General features: G+C 51.2%; 2 protein-coding genes across 6 annotated transcripts in view; one reads left to right on the top strand and one right to left on the bottom strand.

The window, feature by feature from the left end:
• The window catches only part of KCNAB2 (potassium voltage-gated channel subfamily A regulatory beta subunit 2), a 96,765-nt gene extending 90,362 nt beyond the window's left edge, over positions 1–6,403 (bottom strand). For both annotated transcript variants that reach the window (XM_020904463.2, XM_020904465.2), the window contains exon 1: positions 6,151–6,403. The gene's annotated coding sequence lies outside the window, so the exon portion shown is untranslated. The remainder of the gene's footprint in view (positions 1–6,150) is intronic.
• A 20-nt stretch (positions 6,404–6,423) lies between these two features.
• NPHP4 (nephrocystin 4) overlaps positions 6,424–18,624 on the top strand; it is a 133,057-nt gene continuing 120,856 nt past the window's right edge. For 2 of the 4 annotated variants that reach the window (XM_070474192.1, XM_070474191.1), the window contains exons 1-3: positions 6,424–6,676; positions 7,655–7,711; positions 12,768–12,948. In XM_070474192.1, the coding sequence (XP_070330293.1) occupies positions 12,814–12,948 (135 nt within the window). In that variant the 5' untranslated portion in view covers positions 6,424–6,676; positions 7,655–7,711; positions 12,768–12,813. The remainder of the gene's footprint in view (positions 6,677–7,654; positions 7,712–12,767; positions 12,949–18,624) is intronic. The other 2 variants (XM_070474193.1, XM_020904462.2) reach the window with 2 other exon arrangements.

The raw sequence follows: 18,624 nt of genomic DNA, 5'->3' as shown, positions 1-18,624 counted from the left end.
CTACTCATGCTCTGTGACCTGAGGACAATCACCTCAGTTTTTAGGGCCTATTTCTGCACCAGTAAAAGGGGGACAATGTCAGCTCCTTAAATTGAAGTCAACATAGAACAGGGCAAAGAGGGTGGCACGTGCACTTGTTGTGGGGGTGGGGAGCTCCATCACCTCCGCTCCTGGTAGAGACTGGTCCCTGCAGCATGGGGCCCATCTGACGCAATGGACACCTATCCTGCCCCGTCTCCATTTCCTTCTGGGCTCCAGGGTAACCCAGGGTCTCTTCCTGTCCTGACCTTCGTCTCCTCTCTTGAATCCTGCACTCAGGACCGCTCCCTGGGCTCCTTCTTCTGCCCCCTTCACTCTTGTCCCCACCTGCAGGGTGACCTGGTCCATTGCCCGGGCTGTGACAGGTGGGTGCTGGCGATCACGTTTGGCTTGAACCCCATTTGAACCCAGGGCTCCCCATTCAATGCCCACAGCCAAGCTGAAGGCCAAGGCACATAAGTTGGACCCAACGAGGCAAGGTCAGCAGGGTGCAGGCTGACGACAACCCAGGGATGAAAGCCTGGGGTCCCAGGCTCCTCTCACCTTCCACATCCCACTGCCGCCCAGCTCCACAGAGGCTGTGCTCTGCTGCCCTCCTGTCTGTTCATTCTGTTCATCGGCTCCAGACACAGTTATGGGGTCCCACTCTGTGAGATGCTGGGTCTACAGAAGCACCCAATACAGACAGCAGTCTCCCCTTAAGAAGACACGTGGTCTCCACCTCCATACCCGGTCTTCACCGCATGTCATAGACACATCTGCCTCCTCCATCCTGGCCTGGACATGTCACTGCCAGCTCCAAAGCCCCCACTCATCCGACGGCTGGTCTCTCAGACCCCAGTTCCTTCCCCGCAACGATTCCCATAGGCACCTTCCACCTGTGCTTCCCCTGGATCTCGGCCATTGTCCAATGCACTCTGCCCCCACTGTCCTCCCTCCAGGGTCTTGCCCATGCAGAGTCCCCTCCCAGACAGTCCTTTCCCAGTTTTGCTGTCATAACCCTGCCTCCTTTCAAGGTCTGGGTCAAGGGTCAACCCCACTTGCCCCCATCTCTCCTCTCTCAGCAGAGGCATCTCTGATGGTTCCTGGTCTGTGGTTACTGTCTCCCCTTCCTGGTTCCTGGCCTCTAGACGTGGAGGTGAAGTGGGTCTTGCTCACTCTTGGCCCTTCAAATGTCTGCTGCAAAGGCCTTTCCCCATTGGACGTATTACAAGTTTTAAACAATATTTAATTCTAATTTACTTTTTAATCTGTGGAGTCATCAGAATTACCTTGTTAGAATTATTTCTGAGTCTCCTCCATCCAGAAGGGGCGGGAAGGGCACTGTTTCCAGGGAGCCCCTACCATCACGGGAATGCAATGTTCCCAGGCAGAATTCTAGCTCCTTCTGCCCTGGGCTGCATTTCACAGCTTGTGGACATCAGACTGGGGTCCGCTCTGAGAGATCGTACAGCTGCTGAGGGATGGAAGATGAAAACATGCTGTGGTGCAGAGGGCGGGTGAGCTGGGGGCGGGGCTCCGCAGCCTCCTGGTGCCCACGGGCCACTGCACAGGGGGCCAGGCAGGCAGACGGCTGTCCTCCGGGAGGCCTGGGGTAGGGAGGACAGGGCGGGACGTGTCCCTCCACTCACAGGGAGGCTGTGATCTGCACAGATAGGCAAAGCCCTTCTCCCTCCATGAGAGCCACCAGCTGGGCTCTCCCAGGTTCCTCTCCAGGAGCATACAGCCCCTCTGAGGAGCCCCATGTGGGCTCCTGAAATGACTCAGAGGGCGACCTGAGTCACTATGATTGAGCCTTCCCGGGAGCCACCTGGGCTCCAGGTAGGGCAAAGGTTTGTGCTTAGCCTGTGACTGGACACAGAGGCTGGGAAGTTGATGAGGGGCTTGCCCTATGCCAGGGACTGTTCTTACGCCTCTACTTGTATCATTTCACCAAGCCTGAAAAAGGGAGATGCAAGCACAGGGTCAAGCAGCTGGGAGAGTGAGAGTTGAACACTCAGAGAGCTAGTTCTTCCCCGGGAGCCACAGGCCAGGACCGCTGTGCTTGCGGACCAGATCCTGTATCTACGGGACCCAGAAATTGCTCGCTCACTGGAGAAACTAGCCTGATGATGAACAGTTTGCTGATTTGCTTTGAACCCGGTGTGGGGATCTGAGAAGGAGTAACATGCACTTGGCTTTCATCCATTGAGTTGGATGATGGATCTCAGCTACTCAGCAGTTGGGCTCAAGATCCATGATCAAGCTAGGTGTGGAAAACACCCTAATAGGTCTCAAGATCTTGGTGGAGAAAAGGCCCCCAAGTGGGTCTGCAGCACAGGAGATGTTCCCAGCCCATCTCTGCTTTCCCCCTTTTCCCAATCCCATTTTATCTACACCCTGTGTGGCACCAAGACAGTCGTTTCTGCAAGCGCCTGTGTGCTGGAGTGAGAGGGAAGATGGGCTGCCTGCAAAGAGGAAGTTCAATGGAGGAGGGAGCCAAAGATGTGGGTGAACAGGTGTTGTGGCAAGGGACACATACAACCCCAGATGCCCCCGGTCTCCAGGGCTAACCACCTGATCACTTGGTGGAGCAGGGGGGGACCTCCAGAGACTCCATTTTCTAGCTGATGATTAGAAAGTATGCGGGTGCAGTGCACGATCTGAGTGGGGGTGGCCGGGCCTGGAGTGCATCCCTTGGTGTAGAGAGAGAGGAAGGCTGGCCCTGTCTCAGCCCTGTGGGATGTGGCCAAAGGTATGAAGACCCAGTAGCTGCTCACCTCCGCCTGGGGAGGAAACTCACATTCCTGCCAAGGCCAGGTCAGATGGAAAGGCTTAAGCTCACTCCAGCAGTGATGGGATGACCAATCTAGTGATGTTCCCAGCTGGCCCCTTGTGTGCCCTCTGGGGGAGGCCCTGTCCCTTTTTCTCCTCTGCACTGGCTGAGCCAAGGACCACATCCCCTTAGAGTTGTCCAATGAAAGGGGGAACCTGCAGAGGCTAGGGGGCTGAGTGTGCTAGGCTTCCTGGTCATGAGAAAGGTGGCCTACATATCCCTCGGGAGTGGGGGTTGAACCTGACCCTCCTGCACGTTGGAGGAGATCTATTTATAGGGGGTAAGGATTTCTGGCACTTGTGGATGGGCTGGAGCCTGGTGGGGCAGGCAGGGGGCTGGTGCAGTGGGAAGAGAAGCCACGTTCCTCATGACCTGGAGGCCGGCCCTGTCTCGCCACCTCTCTGTGCCTGGTTCCCATCCAGACCAATCAGCCTCCTTTGCAGGAGGTGGGTTTAAGGTTATTTACAAGGGCCCGCAGCAAAGCAAGGTCAAAGCGCAGTGTCCCTTCTTCCCTTTTGTCTCACCCAGTGGCCATCTCTTTGATGACATCTTTGGGACAATAGGGCCCTGGCTCTGGGGAGCTGCCAGGAAGGGCAGGATGCTGTGGCTGAGGGTTCTCTGCAGTTGGTGGCATCTCTGACTCCCAACAGCCCCAGTGACTCAGAAGCACCCATGGTGCTATTTCCCCACATGTGTCAGCATGACCTCACAAGTGCTTCCCAAAGGGCCACTGGTTGGCATATCCATGGAGTGTTGGTTTCCTCCAGTGGGCAGAAAGAAATGCCTGGCTCAGATTGGCAGGAGGCAAAGGGTCTGACACCTCTGAGTGACCTTGGAGAAGTCTCTGCCTTTGGGCTTCTGCTGATGCCTCCCAAGTAGAAGATGCCCAAGCCCCTTGCAGCTCTAGCATGCTCACCTCTATGAGGTGGGATCCCTAGCTGCTGGGAAGGGATGGAGGGGGGTGTCTCTGGCCCTGAAGACTATCAGAGACAGTCTTCCCCAAATGCTGCCAGAAGTGCCACTGTTCTGCCTGTAATTCAGGGACTCCAGGAAATGGCTCTGGGATCTTTGGTGATGTGAAGGTCATGGAGAAGTGGAGGTCAAGGACTAGACACATGCTCCTTCCAGCCGGAGTCCTGGGAAACCACACACATTCCCCGGGGTTCCAGAAGTGGAGGAGGCCTTCCTTTGCCATGCGTGGAGCTGCCTAGTTGCTATGGCCCCAGCACCAACAAACAGGAAAGTTGAGAGGAGGCCCCCTCCCTTACCGGAAAGTGCCAAACCAAAACTTGTACCACTCACTTCCTCCTGAATCATCTGTGGTTTAGAAGATCATTGAAAAAGGAAAGCAAGCCAGCCCCAAGGTGTGAAGCTTCTCAATCTGCCCCACCCGAGCTTGCTCGCCCCTGTGTCCCTTAGTGCCACGGCCCATGGCTCTCAGTAGACAAGAAACGTGCTGTCTTTGTCACACCTGTGTACAGTTCCTTTCGTGCTCATTCATCCCTGTCCAGGCACTACGTCCAGACCCAAAAGGGTTCTGAGCACGAGATCTGGTTTCACACTGCTCAAGACCCTTCCTCCCCGTGCACTGGCTCAGCCCCCACATGGTCTGGCAGCTGGCACAGCAGAAAGAGGCACAAGGAACTGGACCTCGGGTTTGCAGGGGAGCCTCCAGCAGGCTGCTTTCGAGGTAGGAACGCACTGCAGCTGGAACACTCTCAATGTCATTGAGGCCAGGCATGGGCTTGGAGAGTGTGCCCCATGGACAGGACCTGGGTAGCCAATGCACTCTGGGCACCCCGTCATGACAGCTCAGGGGTAGGAGCCCAGGAACCACATTCGAGCCTGGGCTCTGCAGGGAGATCCACACACCAAGCAACAATCGAGAGGGCAGACCCGACTCTCCACAGTCCCCAGACCCTGTGACGTGGGGCCTGAATGAGGTTCTGTTTTGCAGAGCAGGGGCTTGCTGTTGGCATTGAAAGGCGGATAGCATTTTTGAGGGGGAGGAGAAGTTGCAGAGAAAGGAGAAATCCTGAAACGACAGACAGTGGGACAGCTGTGGCCTGAACTTGGTGTTCCTGTGCCTCGGATGTGGATGTATTAATTTCCATAAATGCTAATAGCCCATTTCCCCAAGAGCTATTACTTATGTCATCTCCCCTTGGATGCGTTTCAACACAGGGCAGACAAATGAAAAAGGAAAGGACTGCCCCCACCGGTGGGTTTCCCGCTCCCCAACCCTGACCCCACCAGGTAGCTCAAGACTGTTCCCTAATGTGGCCCCTCTAATTCAGGGTCAAGACCCCCTGCCTTCAGCCCACAACCAGGTCCCTATCATGCCAGGAGGCAAAGAAAGTTACCACCCCAAAAATGCTGAATCACAAAGTAAGCTGAGCAGGAAAGTGGGGGTGGGGTGGGGAGGGACATCATGGCCAGGGAGGAAGGCAGGACACTAAGGGACTTCTCACCTGGAGACCCCCTGAGGCTGCTCTAGACAAAGTGTAGACCCCAAAGGAGCCCTTGAACAAATGCCAGGGTGAGCAGAGCCAGGGTAGGCTGCCTGGGTGACAGGGTGGAAAGGTGGGCAGGTACAGGACAGCCACTGCAGCAGGACGCGGTGCAGCAGCTGGGGCTCGGTGTCCTGCGTCCTGCGGGAGCAGCAGCAGGTAGGGGAGGTGGGGAGCTAAGAGAAGCTGAAGATGGGGTAGGGGCAGAAGGACCCGGGTGGGGTGCTGTGTGTAGGTACCCAGATGAACTGGTGCAGGAGGGGAGTGCCAAGGTCCTGGGGAGCAGGGCAAGGTGGAGAGAGGGCGCCCACGGGGAAACGTAGGGATTGGGAGCAGAGTGGGTGGGAAGATGGGGCTAGGGACCTGAAAGGAGAGGCAGGATGAGCCTTTGGGAGAGAGATGGGGAGGACTAGGACCAGGAGCGCTCCGATGGGGGGTGCGCTGAGGCTGGGAGAGGGAATGGAAAGAGGGATGGGGGAGGGGGAGGCGAAGCTGCGGGAAAAGGAGGGGTCAGGGAGGGATGAAGTTAGGGCAGGGGTCGGGATGGGAGCTAAAAGGTCGGGCAGGCCGGCAGACAGGGCAGGCAAAGGAGGGCGGAATGGGGGAAGGGATATGATGGAGAAGGAGGTGAGCCGGCAGGAGAGTAGGTGAGGATGGAGGCGCGTGCGGGAACGCGCTGGGGACAAGGAGATGGAGAGTCAGCGCGGGCCTCGCGATGCCCGCCGCCGCTCTCCCGGCGCACTGCAGGGGACTGCGCGGACGACTGGGGTCTCCCCCTGCACTCACCTGGGGGCTCCAGCTCCGGATCCTCTATCCCGCTCCGGATCTTCCTTCCCGCCCTGCCCCTGCGACTTTAGCGCCCCCGAATCCCGCTAGCTCCACCAGGTTCCGCCCGCAGCATCTTCACCTCGTGGGACGCCCGGGGCCACTCCCCTTCTAGATTCTCATTGGCTGTTCTTCACGCCAGTCACACTCTTATTGGCTGAGAGATCGCCTACCATGCAAATTAGGACGGGCCCGCCGCCGCGCCGATTGGCTGGCGCTGCTGAGCGGAGATCCTGAAGTTGGGCTCTGATTGGTCCCTGCTTCCAGCTGACGCGGATGACGGAGAGCTGGTTCTTCCCCTACCGAGACTCCTACGGCCGGTGGCAGCGGATCGGGCGCCCCTTGGCCGGTCCTTAGCCCGCAGGGTCTGCGGCTCCGGTGGGCACCGGCCAGCGCCGGGCCTCTGGATCCGTCGTAGAGGCACTTCCTCAGAAACCTGGGGCTCGACGCCCGGGGGCGGGGGCGGCTGCTGTGGCGCGTCTCCTAGGTAACGCTGCCCGCCACGGGCGGAACCACGTTGGCTGGCGCCGCGGGGGAGGTTGGACTCAGTCCAGAGGCTCAGGGGCCACCGAGCGGCCCGAGGCCTTGGTCCCGGAGTGTGTGTGGGGTGCTCCGTCCTACTTTTCTGGGGGCCCGGGGCCTGAGGGGCGCGGCAACCGGCGAGCGCGGGGCTGTGCCTGGGTCGGTCGCATTTTCCTCCCCCCACCTCCTTGACTTTTGGTGTAGCCCGGGCCGCCGGGTCCTGTAGGGTTTCTGGGGCTTCTTGGGGCTCAACTTTTGCACTTTCCTCCTAGACCCCGCACCTGCTGGCAGCGCTTCAGCTTCCGGCGACCGCGGTGCCGCCGGCTTGGGCTTTGCTGAGACCGCGGCATTGACCCTCCCCTTTTCCCGTTCGGACCCCTGCTGGGGACCCCTGCTTTGCCTGTCCCTTCTGGGTACCTGTCCCCTGCTGGTCCTGCCGATCCGACGCCGCGCCAATGCCCAGTGGAGATCTCCCTGACCCTCGCGGGATTCCCTGCTCCGAAGGTCCCGCCTGCCTAAGGCCTACCCTGGAGTTGCTCCCGCCTTCCCTTCCGCTGTCCAGCCCGCCGACTTCCTGACCGCCTCCGGGCTCCCCACTTGGGCCCTTGTGCCCTTGAGACCCCCAGTGCTCGGTGTCCTGCTGTCTTCTTCAGACCTTTGCACATTTCTTTCCATGTCTGTCTCTATAGAAGACAAATGCCTTCGCAGCCCTGGCCCTGCCTTCTCTTTCGCACTGTGTCATTTTGACTGAAGCACAGGTCGGAAGTCTCATAAGATTGTGTAGTTGGAAAAGGTGTACTTTAGATGATTGTGCCTAGTCGCCGCCAGTTTCAAGCCGGGTCTCCATCACAGCTCCCTGCACTCTCCTCTCCTCTGTGACTTTCATAGGTCACAACCACCTCCTTTGTGTGCTAACTTGTATCCTGTCTTTACCTCCCTTCAGAAACATTCCTGGAGGGCAAGGAGGTTGTCTGCAGTGTTCTCCAGGGCCTGGCACTCGGTAGGTACTCAAAGAATACTCCTTGAAAGAGGAATTCCAGGCAGGGCTTAATCAGACTTCTACTTACTCTCGAAAATAAAGGCTGGGTGGTGGGGAGGGGGGCGTTGCTTCCCAAGTGGTGCAGTTGCTAAAGAATCTGCCTGCCAATGCAGGAGATATGGGTTTGACCCCAGAGTTGGGTAGATTCCCTGGAGTCGGAAATGGCAACCCACTCAGTATTCTTGCCTGGGAAATCTCATGGGCAGAGGAGCCTGGCGGGCTACAGTCCATGGGGTCACAAAGAGTTGGACACTACTGACCACACACACACACACACACACACATGCACTTGGTGTCTACTCTCAAAAAAGCTCCTAAGCTTTCGAGGTTCAGGCAGGCCAGATCTCTTTCGTGTCTGGAGGGAAGCTTCCTTGTGCCCCGGAAATTCCTTGTGGCTCCTGTCGCTCCCTTTCCTTGGTGAACCACTGCTGATGAGACCTCAGCCCAGCTGACCTCTTCAGTGCCTGGGTCCCTCCTCTTCTCCATCCCCCCACCTTGCCCAACAAAAGGAGACTGGGTTAGGCTTGTCTTCTGTGCGCTGCTCAGGATTGCCCCCTAGTCTTTTCCCCACTGGATATTTAGATTCTTGAAGACAGGGTATTTGACAGTCCGCTTCACCATACTAGGACAGAACAGGTGCTTGGTGAATATTTGTAGATCAGGTAGATCTTTGCAGAAGCAAAGACCTCCAGGGAGCTTCAGAGGCCCCCCTCCTTTTGTAGGTGGGAGATAGATGCTGGGAGGGCAAGAGACTTTGCAGAAGTCAGAGAGGAGAGTAAGGATCAGCCCAGGCTCCTCGACCTCTTTGCTCTTACTTTGCCCTTGAGGGCTTCTCCTGCCCTTGGTGGGCAGAGGGGCCGGCATAGGTTATAATGGCTTTGAAGTTTGTACGACTGACTATATGGTTTCAGGCTGGCTGTTTAACCTCAGGATCTCACTTTTCACATCTGTAAGAAGGGGACAGTAGTGGTACTTATCTTCCAGAGTTATTGCAATAGCAAATATGAAAATGTGAGTGCCTGGCTTATGATGAGGACTCAATAAAAGTTGGTGCCTTTTCTTCCCCCTTCCTCTGGAGAGCCTCTTGTATGCTTTTCTTGGGCTCAAAGCATGGGGCCCTCCTAGTTTTCTCTTTATGGTTCATCCGGCCCCAAAGGCCCCTCTGCCTTCCTCTGCAGCTTTCTTCATTCCTCTCCAGCATAACTGAGTGATTGACTTAATAACATTAGAAAGGTTTACACTGAGGACCTAGTCCTGACCTCATGGAGCTCAGTCCTGCAGGATGACAGTGACCATGTAGCCTGGGGAAGCTGGGTGACTCTTCTGTGATAGGGTCCCGTGCGAGGGGGGGTATGTGGGTGGGGGTGCTTTCCTGGGGAGGTGGCACAGAGGAAGACTCATCCAGGGATGCATGTGCCTGTTGAGGGGGATAGAGGGCATGCTGAATGGGAGGAACTGAAGCGAGGGCAGGATGGAGTGTACAGGAGTGTGGGCTGGGTGAGAGAAGTTTGGGGCACTGGGTGGGGGGTGGGGCAGGAGGGGAAGAGCTCTGTGTGTAACAGAACCTCAGGGACCATCCAGGCTCCTACTCCCAGGAGCCTGTGTCTTAGGGGTCACCTCTCCCTCCATCACCCACTGCAGTAGTTGCTCCATCTCCACCACCTGCCTCCACCTGCCTGGCTCAGAGCTTTGATCTTGGGAGACCTGCCTTTTGTCCCAGCGCGTCTCCTGCAGTGCCATCCTGTCATCACAACTGGTCCTGCCAAATGTGGTATTAGGTCCCCTCGTCACCCAGGGAAGTCAGGGGATGTACTAGGTTACAGATCTGGGGCGAGGGAGCAACATCTGGAGCCACCTACAAAGGAGGCACTGTCCTGGAGCCAGGAAACACCGCCGTTGGGGGCTCCTTCCGTAGGGTGTTTCCCTACATGTGCTTCCGAGGCCGAAAGGGCTTTGCTGTGGAGTTACCCCCCAGCCTGTGAAGGCTCTCACTTTGCAGGAATAAACCTCTCAATTTTATAACTAATGTCAATGACGAAACATTTCCCTGAGAAAGAGAAAAACTGGGGAGACAAGTTTATTGAAACTTCAGTTTCAGGGCTGAATTAATTGAGCTCTGATGGTAAGTGCAGTATCGAGGCCCCAGGAGAGTAGGTTTCCTTCTGCAAGCAGTGGGCCAGGGAGCAGGTATGTGCTGATATGTGCAGCTGATATGTGCTCTGACCAAAAGCACAGAAGCCTGCTGGGTGCAGAAGCACAGAGGAGCTGGCCCTGGGAGATAGCCTGTCCAGAGGGCACCGTGGCTGGGGTCCCAGTGAAGACACACACAGTGTATGTCATCTCTGAGACCAGCCCCGAAGCCCTCAGGCCAGAACTGGGGAGGGTAGTTCCGCAAAACAAGGGGTATTGAGCAGACAAACATAATCCACAAAGGAAAAAACCCCACATAAACCGGCTTGTGTGCCTTACTGTTCATACAGTAACAGTCTGGAACTGAAGGCCCAAGGAGATGTGTGCAGGGTCGGGGTGGTGTTCCAGTGGGGGCTGGACCCCACGCTGAGGCTCACTGGGTATGGGAGAGCATCTCAGGGGGGCCAGCCGTATTCATACCTCCAGGGCCCCCCTGCATTCCCAGCACAGCCTGTGAGTGTAGAGGGTGGGCCGGCTACCTGAAGCCCTGCATTTCGAGTCCCTTGAGAGCAACCTTTCTCCAGCTTTTTAGTGTCACGCTGCTTTATGCTTTAAAAAATGATTGAGGACTCCAAATAACTTCCTAAAATGTGAGTGATGCCTAACAACATTTATTGTTGAGAAATGTCGACAGTGTTATTAATTCGTTTAAAAACAGTAGACCTGTTACGTGTTAACATAAGAATATATTTTTTTAATGAAAGCCAGCCATGTTTTCTGAAACAAAAACATTAGCAAGAAGAGTGGGGTTGTTTTGTGTGTTTGTTTGTTTTTGAAATATTTATTTGGCTGTGCCAGGTCTTCGTTGCAGCATGTAGGATCTTTAGTTGCAGCATGTGGGATCTAGTTCCCTGACCAGGGATTGAACCTGTACCCCTGGCATTAGGAGCACAGAGTCTTAGCCACTGGACCAGCAGGGAAGACCCTTTTTGGGGTTTTGCTTTGTTTTTTTTGCATGATTGTGAATCCCTTTAACGTCTGGCCCACAGACTGCTGGGCACTGCTTCACTGGTACAGCTTCTCTGTTGAGTCTGTTGTGTTGAGTCATTTTGCTTGAAGAATTTGAAAGAGATGCAGATGGGCAGGGGGGAGCCCTTAGAGAACTGCTTCTGTGCTGTACCCAAACTCACAAGCGATCCATTCCTTAAGGGTTTCTTGCAAGCAGAGTTTGACACCCTGTCTGAAAACTTTCACACTGTTACATTAAATCCTCTGGTTTGCTTCGCACTTTGGGTGGATCGTTCCCCCACGCAAGACTTTACATCATTGTGCTTGTTGTTTCGGACAATAACTGCTTCTGAGTTAGGCCGATCTTCCAAATATTGACACATCTACTCACAAAATTTCAAAATCTCACTTTTCATTACCAGCACTACCCATCTTGTCAGGAAAGTCTTCAAGAGTTATGAAGCTGTCAGGCTCACAGTGGAGGGCACAGATTTTCTCAATTCTGAATTTTGTCCGAAAGCTCAGTTTTTATGAGTTTACCTTGAAGTGACAGGTTCATTTTGTTCAGACTGTGTTTGAAGCTTCCACTTCTGAATCACCATTGTTTGTCTCTGAGCCATTCTTTTAGTAAGAATGGTGTTGCTGAGTGCAGGAAGGAGGCAGTTCAACTCGCAGTCCAGCGATCATGCCCGTCTTACCCTGGGGTGACCCTGGCCCTTCATTTGGCAGCAGAAATGCTTTTTGTGCTTTACCCCCTTTTATCATGGAATGTTAAAAGCACGCATCCTCAAGGATCAAGTCAAGATGTAATAAAATCCATAGTGTGCACAGCTTCCCCAGGGACCTTATTAAGCAAAGCTGCTGGACTGTGTGCTGTGAGGGGCGAAGAGCACAGGGTGGCCGTGGGCTTTGGTTGCCTCTGTCTCGGGAGGTGATGAGGCCCTAGTAGCTTCACCCACCATTGCCTTGGCACTATCACCACAAATGCCAACCCAGTGAAAGACTCAGATGACATCTGGAGGTTATGAAAATAGCTCTAGGCCTCTGGAGCCCTTGACCACCTCCAGGAACCTCGGGGGTTTGTGGACTGCATTTAGAGACCTGCTGTCTTAGAAGATCAAATCCACTGCTCTTTCTCCTTGCTGGCCATTTTGGTAGAATTCGGCCTCTTATCAAGGCCAAGGGCTTAAGATTCTGTTTCAGCTGAAGACAGTCTCGAGAAGGTTCAGATCCTCCTCTGCCGGAAGGCAGATAAAATCTTGATTGAACCTCATTGCCAAGACACCCCGAACACCCAGTCTGTCCCCGCTTGGCTCCACCAGTAGGGCTGTCTATGGCTCAGCTGTCCTGGGTGCTGGACTCCAGGGTCCCCTTGAGCCAGGGCTCGTGGTGACATCTGGACCGCTGGCCTTGCTCCCACGCTGCCTGCCTTTTTGTATGTGTCTCAAGGTGGCCACTCCTGTGGTGTCCCCCTTGCAAGCTCCGAGCTGATGGCCCCTCTGCTCTGAAGGCCCCAGAGAAGAATGTTCTTGCAACAGAACCAACAGAAGCTCTGAGCTCATATCTTATTGGCTCTGAGTGGGTCATGCCCTCCAGGCCCCTCTAAGCGCCCCAGTTCCCAAGGCCTGGTGCCCTTGTGCAGGGCTCCACCTCCATAGCTGGACAGAGCACGTGGCAGTCCCTAAACCAGTCACTGAGGCCGGGGTAGGCGTGCTCTGATTGGCCAGGGGAAGGCGGCATGGATGCCAGTCCTTGGCTGCAGTGGGGGTTGGGGAGGTCGCCAGAGTATAGGTCGCAGGGATGGTGGTTCCCCTGGTATTAGTGGGAGGTTCTCTAAGCGCTGGGGCCCTCATAACTCTATTATTTATTTGAACGCCAGTGGTGCAGGTAATCCCAGAGGCCCCAGGGACCTGGGGGCCAGCAGAATGCACGACTGGCGCAGGATCTTTGACCAAAACCTGCTGGTCCCTCCGCACCCACAGAGAGCACGCCAGCCTGCGAAGGAATCGACGGCGTTTCACTGTGTCCTGAAGTGGCTCGATGGCCCGCAAATTAAGCAGGTAAAGAAACCGACTCTTTACTATCACATGCATGCTGTCGCTGCTCTCAGCCAATACAATATCGATTTTCACGTGTTTATCTGAGTCTTTCACTGCGCCCATCACCCCAGGTGGTAGCAGCATTTGGAGGCAAAGTGGCCCATGAGCAAAGAGGGTATGTGATTCAGCGACTCAGTCAGCACTTTTGACCCTGACTCAAGGCTTCTTGCTGCCTACAGTGGAGCAATCCAAAAACTCGGATAATTTGATTTCCTGAGTTATTTCTTGGCCAGGTTGTTTGCAAGGGCTGGCCTTGTGCATGGCTCAGCACGGCCTGGGGGTTAGAACTGCAGGGGTGGAGCTCTGGGCATCCTGGGAGATGTGAGGTGGAGGTATTACCGCCTTTGCACGCTCAGGCCCTCGCTCTGGGGCTCTGTGTCCGTCTCTGCCGTCAGCTGGCAGGGAACCTGCTGGAGAAGCTGGTGTCTCTGTGCCTCCACAGAACACCCACAGGATTGTACAGTCCTGGGGAGGCCCAGGGTCCGGGGGGAATGCACAGGAAGGATCCAGGCCTGCCACTGTGAGCACGCAGCTTGTAGGGTTTGGCTTGGTGAGACAGTATCTTCCTCTGTAGTTGGCAGAGCAGTTCTCCTTGCATTCAGAGTTGTCTGAGCACTAGGTCTGAGAATAACCTAATGTTAAATCGCTCACATCCTACATCATCACTTCAAACCCTGTGATTGAGCACCTGCTGTGTGTTTGCTACCGTGTAGATACTGCGGTGATTACTGCTGTTACAGCTTTACTTGTTTTATTTTTTGACCACACTGCGTGCCATATAGGATCCTCATTCCCCAGCCAGGGATCGAACCCCTGCCCACTGCATTGGAAGTGCAGAGGCTTAACCACTGGACTGCCAGGGACGTCCCCAACAACTTTACTTCTTAGTGCTTTACTTATGTTGGTTCACTTCATCTTCACGACAGCCCTACCAAGTAGGTAGCATTATTATCCGCATTTTACAGAAGAGGAAGCAACATGAGAGACATGGAGTCAGATGCCTAGGGTAACACAGATACAGCTGGCCAGCTGGGACTCCAAGCTAGGGAGACTGGCTCCAGCAGCCCTGCCACCAGGGGCTCATGAGATAGTAGACAGGAGTTGCCTCTTTCCTGGGAATTTTACAAAAGAAATTTCTTTTATTTTTCTATTTTACTTTATTAATGCATTTTAACTTGTTTTCGAAAAGGTAATTCCCATAGTTCAAAATACAAGAGGGCACACAGGGTAAGTATATTGTCCTATGGCTGTCTCATCCTGGATATAGCCGGTATTAACTTGTTTTCTGTACAACCTTTCAGACATTCTAAGCAACCACAACAAATCAATATGCTTGTATGTTTCTCTCTTTTTTTGGCATGAATGGTTGCTTATTGCTATATTCTATATCTTAATATTCTTAACAGTATGTATTATACATTGGTAAATGTGGGTCATTTTTACTTCTTTCCCAAAGATAAAGTCAATACTTTCATGAAAGTCGCGTAATTGGGTTTCTTCAGGGATTTATGGGACAGAAAGGATCAAAATGAGACTCTTTGAAAAACAAAATAAACAAAAACCAACAACTCCCCCCTCCCCCACATATATGTTATAGAGTGTTCATGTCATTTCATAAAGAATTTCTTATTCTTCCTTAAGACAGCATAGCTTTTCCTGTATGAATGACCTGTCATCCATTCATTAGGTCCTTCCTTAAAATGACCACTTGTTCTGACTCCAGGTGTTTGCTTTTATAGACATTATGATAATGGATAATGGCACTGAAATAATTTTTAAAAATGTACACTGTCTGTAGAATAGAGTCATACAGTAAAAGCTAACATTTAAAACCCACTTCTAAGTTGTTTATAAAAAAATCACAGTTTAAACATGAAGACATTAAATATATGTCTTCAAACCATATGTATGAAAGGAAAAGAATGGAAAAAAAGATACCCATGTAAACTCTAAGCATTAGAAAGCTTTGTGGCTGTACTAATTTCAGACAAAGTAGAGTTCAAGGTGAAGCGTATCACCAGAGATAAAGGGACGTCTCATACTGACAGTGACAGGAAGACATGACGGCCCTAAATGTGTGTGCATCTGTGATGGGAGCCCCCAAAGTCACCCTCAGGTTTGGTGATGGACTAGGAGGACTTGACGTGACTCAGCACATAGTCATCTTCAAAGGAAAGAGTTGTTTCGGTGAAAAAATAGAGTAAGATCAGCCAAGGGAATGGCATACGGGAGGCAATGGGTATGAACTCCCAGGGTCCTCTGCCATGGGATTCCCACAAGACACACTACAGCAACGAGCTGGGACAATACCTGTGACATCCTGCCAACGAAGGAAGCTTGTCAGAGACTCAGTGCCAATAGATTGTAATGTGTGACTCCCAACAGGCTTTTTGGGAACTAGTCATGTAGACACACTCTGCTTAGCACGTAGTAGGATTCCAGAGCTTCAGAAGGAAAGCAAGTGATCAGCATAAATCACTTTGCACAGGAAGTTTAGTACTAGTAAGCCATTCCAATCCATTAGGGTGGTGGGGAAGTCTGTGTCTCCAGACTGCAAACTCCAGCCAAGGGCCAGACCTGTAAGCCAGCATTGTAAAGACTAACTGACCTGCTGTTGTATCTTATTTGTGCCCAGCAACCAGCAGCACAGCTTTCAGACCCATGAAGCAAAGTTTGTAGAACCAAAGGGAACTGCATTTAGATTCACCTTTACAATTGGTAGCTTTTAGCTCTCTCAATAAGTGATAGAACGAATAGACTCCCCCCCCCCCCAAAAAAAAACTCATTAGGGTGTGAAAGATCAGAACACCACCAACCACCTTGACTGAACTGTCATCATGAAAACACTATACCCAACAAATAAAATAAACCTTCTCAAGTGCCTGTGGAACATTTACAGAGATAGATAATATGCTTGGTCATGAAAATAAATCCCAGTAAATTTAAAGGAATTGAAATTATGAAGAATATGTTCACTGACCAATATGTTATTAAGTTAAAAAATCAATAACAATAAGATAACCAGAAAATCCCCAAATAGTAGAAAATTAAACAACACTCTGGTCACTAGTAACCCTTGGGTCAAAGAATTCAGAGAGAGATTAGAAAGTGATTGGAGCTAAGTGGTATAAGAATATATCAAGATTTGTGGGATGCAGTTAATGCAGCCCTTTGAGGGAAACTTACTTTATATAACTACATTAGAAAAGACGAAAAATGCAGGCATACCTCATTTTATTGTGCTTTGTAGATATTGTATTTTTTTTTCCCCATAAATTGAAGGTTTTTGACAACTCTGCATGGAGAAAGTCCATCAGTGCCATTTTCCCAGCATTTGCTTATTTTATTTCTCTGTCACATTTTGGTAATCTTGCAATATTTCAAGCCTTTTCATTATTTTTATCTGAGTTATGGTGACCTGTCATCAATGATCTTTGATGACTTACTGAAGACTCAGATGACAGTTGGTATTTTTTAGCAATAAATTGTTTTAAAATTAAAGTATGTACAATTGTTTTAGACACAATGCTACTGTACACTTAATAGATTACAGTATAGTATAAACATAATTTTATATGCACTGGGAAACAAAAAAATCCTTGTGACTCACTTTATTGTGGTATTCGCTTTATTGTAGTGGTCTGGGACTGAACCCTCTGTCTCTGAGGTCTGCCTGTGTAAAATCAACAATCTCTGCTTTCTCCTTAAGAATATAGACAAAAGGAATAAATTAAAACCAAAGAAAAGAGAAGAAGGAAATAGGAAATATATGGTTAGAAATCAATAAATGGCAGATAATAGAGAAAATCAGTAAAGCTAGAAGTTGGTTCTTTGAAAAGATTAATAATATTGATAAACCTGTGGCAAGACTGATCATGAGAAGAAAGAAGAGACACAGATTATCATTATTAGGAGAGGAAGAAGGGGCATCACCACATATCCTACAGACATTAAAAAGATAATCAAGGGACATTATGAGTAACTATGTGCCAATAAAAATAACTTAGATGAAATGGATCTTGAATGAAATTTCTTGAAAAGCACAATTTACCAAAAGTGACACCAGAAGAAATAGAAAATCTAAATAGCTCTGTATATTTTTTCTTTATTCATTTTTTTCTTAATTTATTTTTAATTGAAGGATAATAACACTATTGTGTTGGTTTCTGATCAACATGGATCAGCCATAAGTATACATATGTCTCTTCCCTCTTGAGCCTCCCTCCCACCTCCCACCCCATCCCACCCCTCTGGGTTTGAGTTCCTTGAGTCACACAGTAAATTCCCACTTAAATAGCCCCATATTTATTAAAGAAACTCAATTCATAATTAAAACATTTCCAAACTTAAATGACTTCACTGTTGAATTTAATAAAATATTAAAGGAAGAAATAATACCAATTGTAGACCAACACTCAGAAAATAGAGTAGGAGGGAATTGTTCTCAGGTGTTTATTTTGAGGCCATCATAACCTTGATACCCAAACTGAACAAGGACATGAAAAGAAAAGTACAGATTGCCATCTCTTATGAATGCTGACACATTCCTTAATATATTAGAACATCAGATCCAGCAATGTATATAGAAGGTAGGACATCATGGTGGGGTTTATCACAGGAATGCAAAGTTGGTTTTACACACAAAAATCAGCCACGATTAAAAGACTGAGTAGGGAAAAAGTCAAAAGTTCAGTTTAGGTGATCTTAGAGATTTGTACAGTTTTAGTTATTTTGAGAATTGATAGCTTTAGATGATAGCAAACTTCCGTGTAAAAGGTGTTGGATAAAAATATTACATACTAATTTTGAACTCAAATCACTTATTAATCATTTTAGTATGTTTTTCTTACTTTTTATTTACCTTTTTGGTTTAGTTTCATTTTACCGTGAATGTTGATTACTGGGTTGGCCCAAAAGTTCATTCAAGTTTTCCCGTAAGATAATTACAGAAAAACCCAAACAAACTTTTGGACCAACCTAATTCTTTCCTTTGGAATGACTATTTCACTTGGTATTTACTGTGTGTTTGGGGCTGTGCAGGGGACACGAGGGTGACCACCCCCGCCCCCTGCCCCGCCCAACTCTATCTTCGTAGCTCTCTGTCCAGCATGAGGAGACAGCTAGAAACCTACCTGAGGAGAGTTGAGCACAGAGTCTCAGAGAGGCGGAGAGGGTGGTCGGGGTGTGGAGGCTGGGAGAAGACCCAGCTCCCGGGTGATCTGGGAGTTGCCTGGTCCTGGCTGCTGGTCACCTCCCTGAGAGCGTGGTGAGGGGGCCAGCGGGGCTGATGGTGGTGCCCTGGGTGGTGCCTGCGGCGAGGGGAGGCCCAGGCCCCGGGGAGGTGTGCACACTGAGCTCCCCCCCCCACCCTCCCCTGCATGGTTTGGTCCCCAGTCCTGAGCATCAGCAGGAGCAGAGTATTCCAGGCTCTTATCCTGGAATCCTCTCATCTCAGGGTCGTAAAAGAGTCAGATATGATTTAGTGACTAAAAACAACAAAAAAGATACATGTAGTCAGGACGATTTTCCTGAGCACCTGGAGCTTCCTTCTGCCTGATTCATTCTCCCACGGTCCACTCCTGGTTCCTATCTACCCCACTCTGTCTCCTTAGTTCTCAGTTTAGATGTCGTCTTTCA

This window comes from Odocoileus virginianus, chromosome 11, assembly GCF_023699985.2.
Source record: "Odocoileus virginianus isolate 20LAN1187 ecotype Illinois chromosome 11, Ovbor_1.2, whole genome shotgun sequence".
NCBI lineage: Eukaryota > Metazoa > Chordata > Mammalia > Artiodactyla > Cervidae > Odocoileus > Odocoileus virginianus.
Note: the sequence above shows the minus strand (reverse complement) of the source record. Positions and strands in the feature narration are given on the sequence as shown.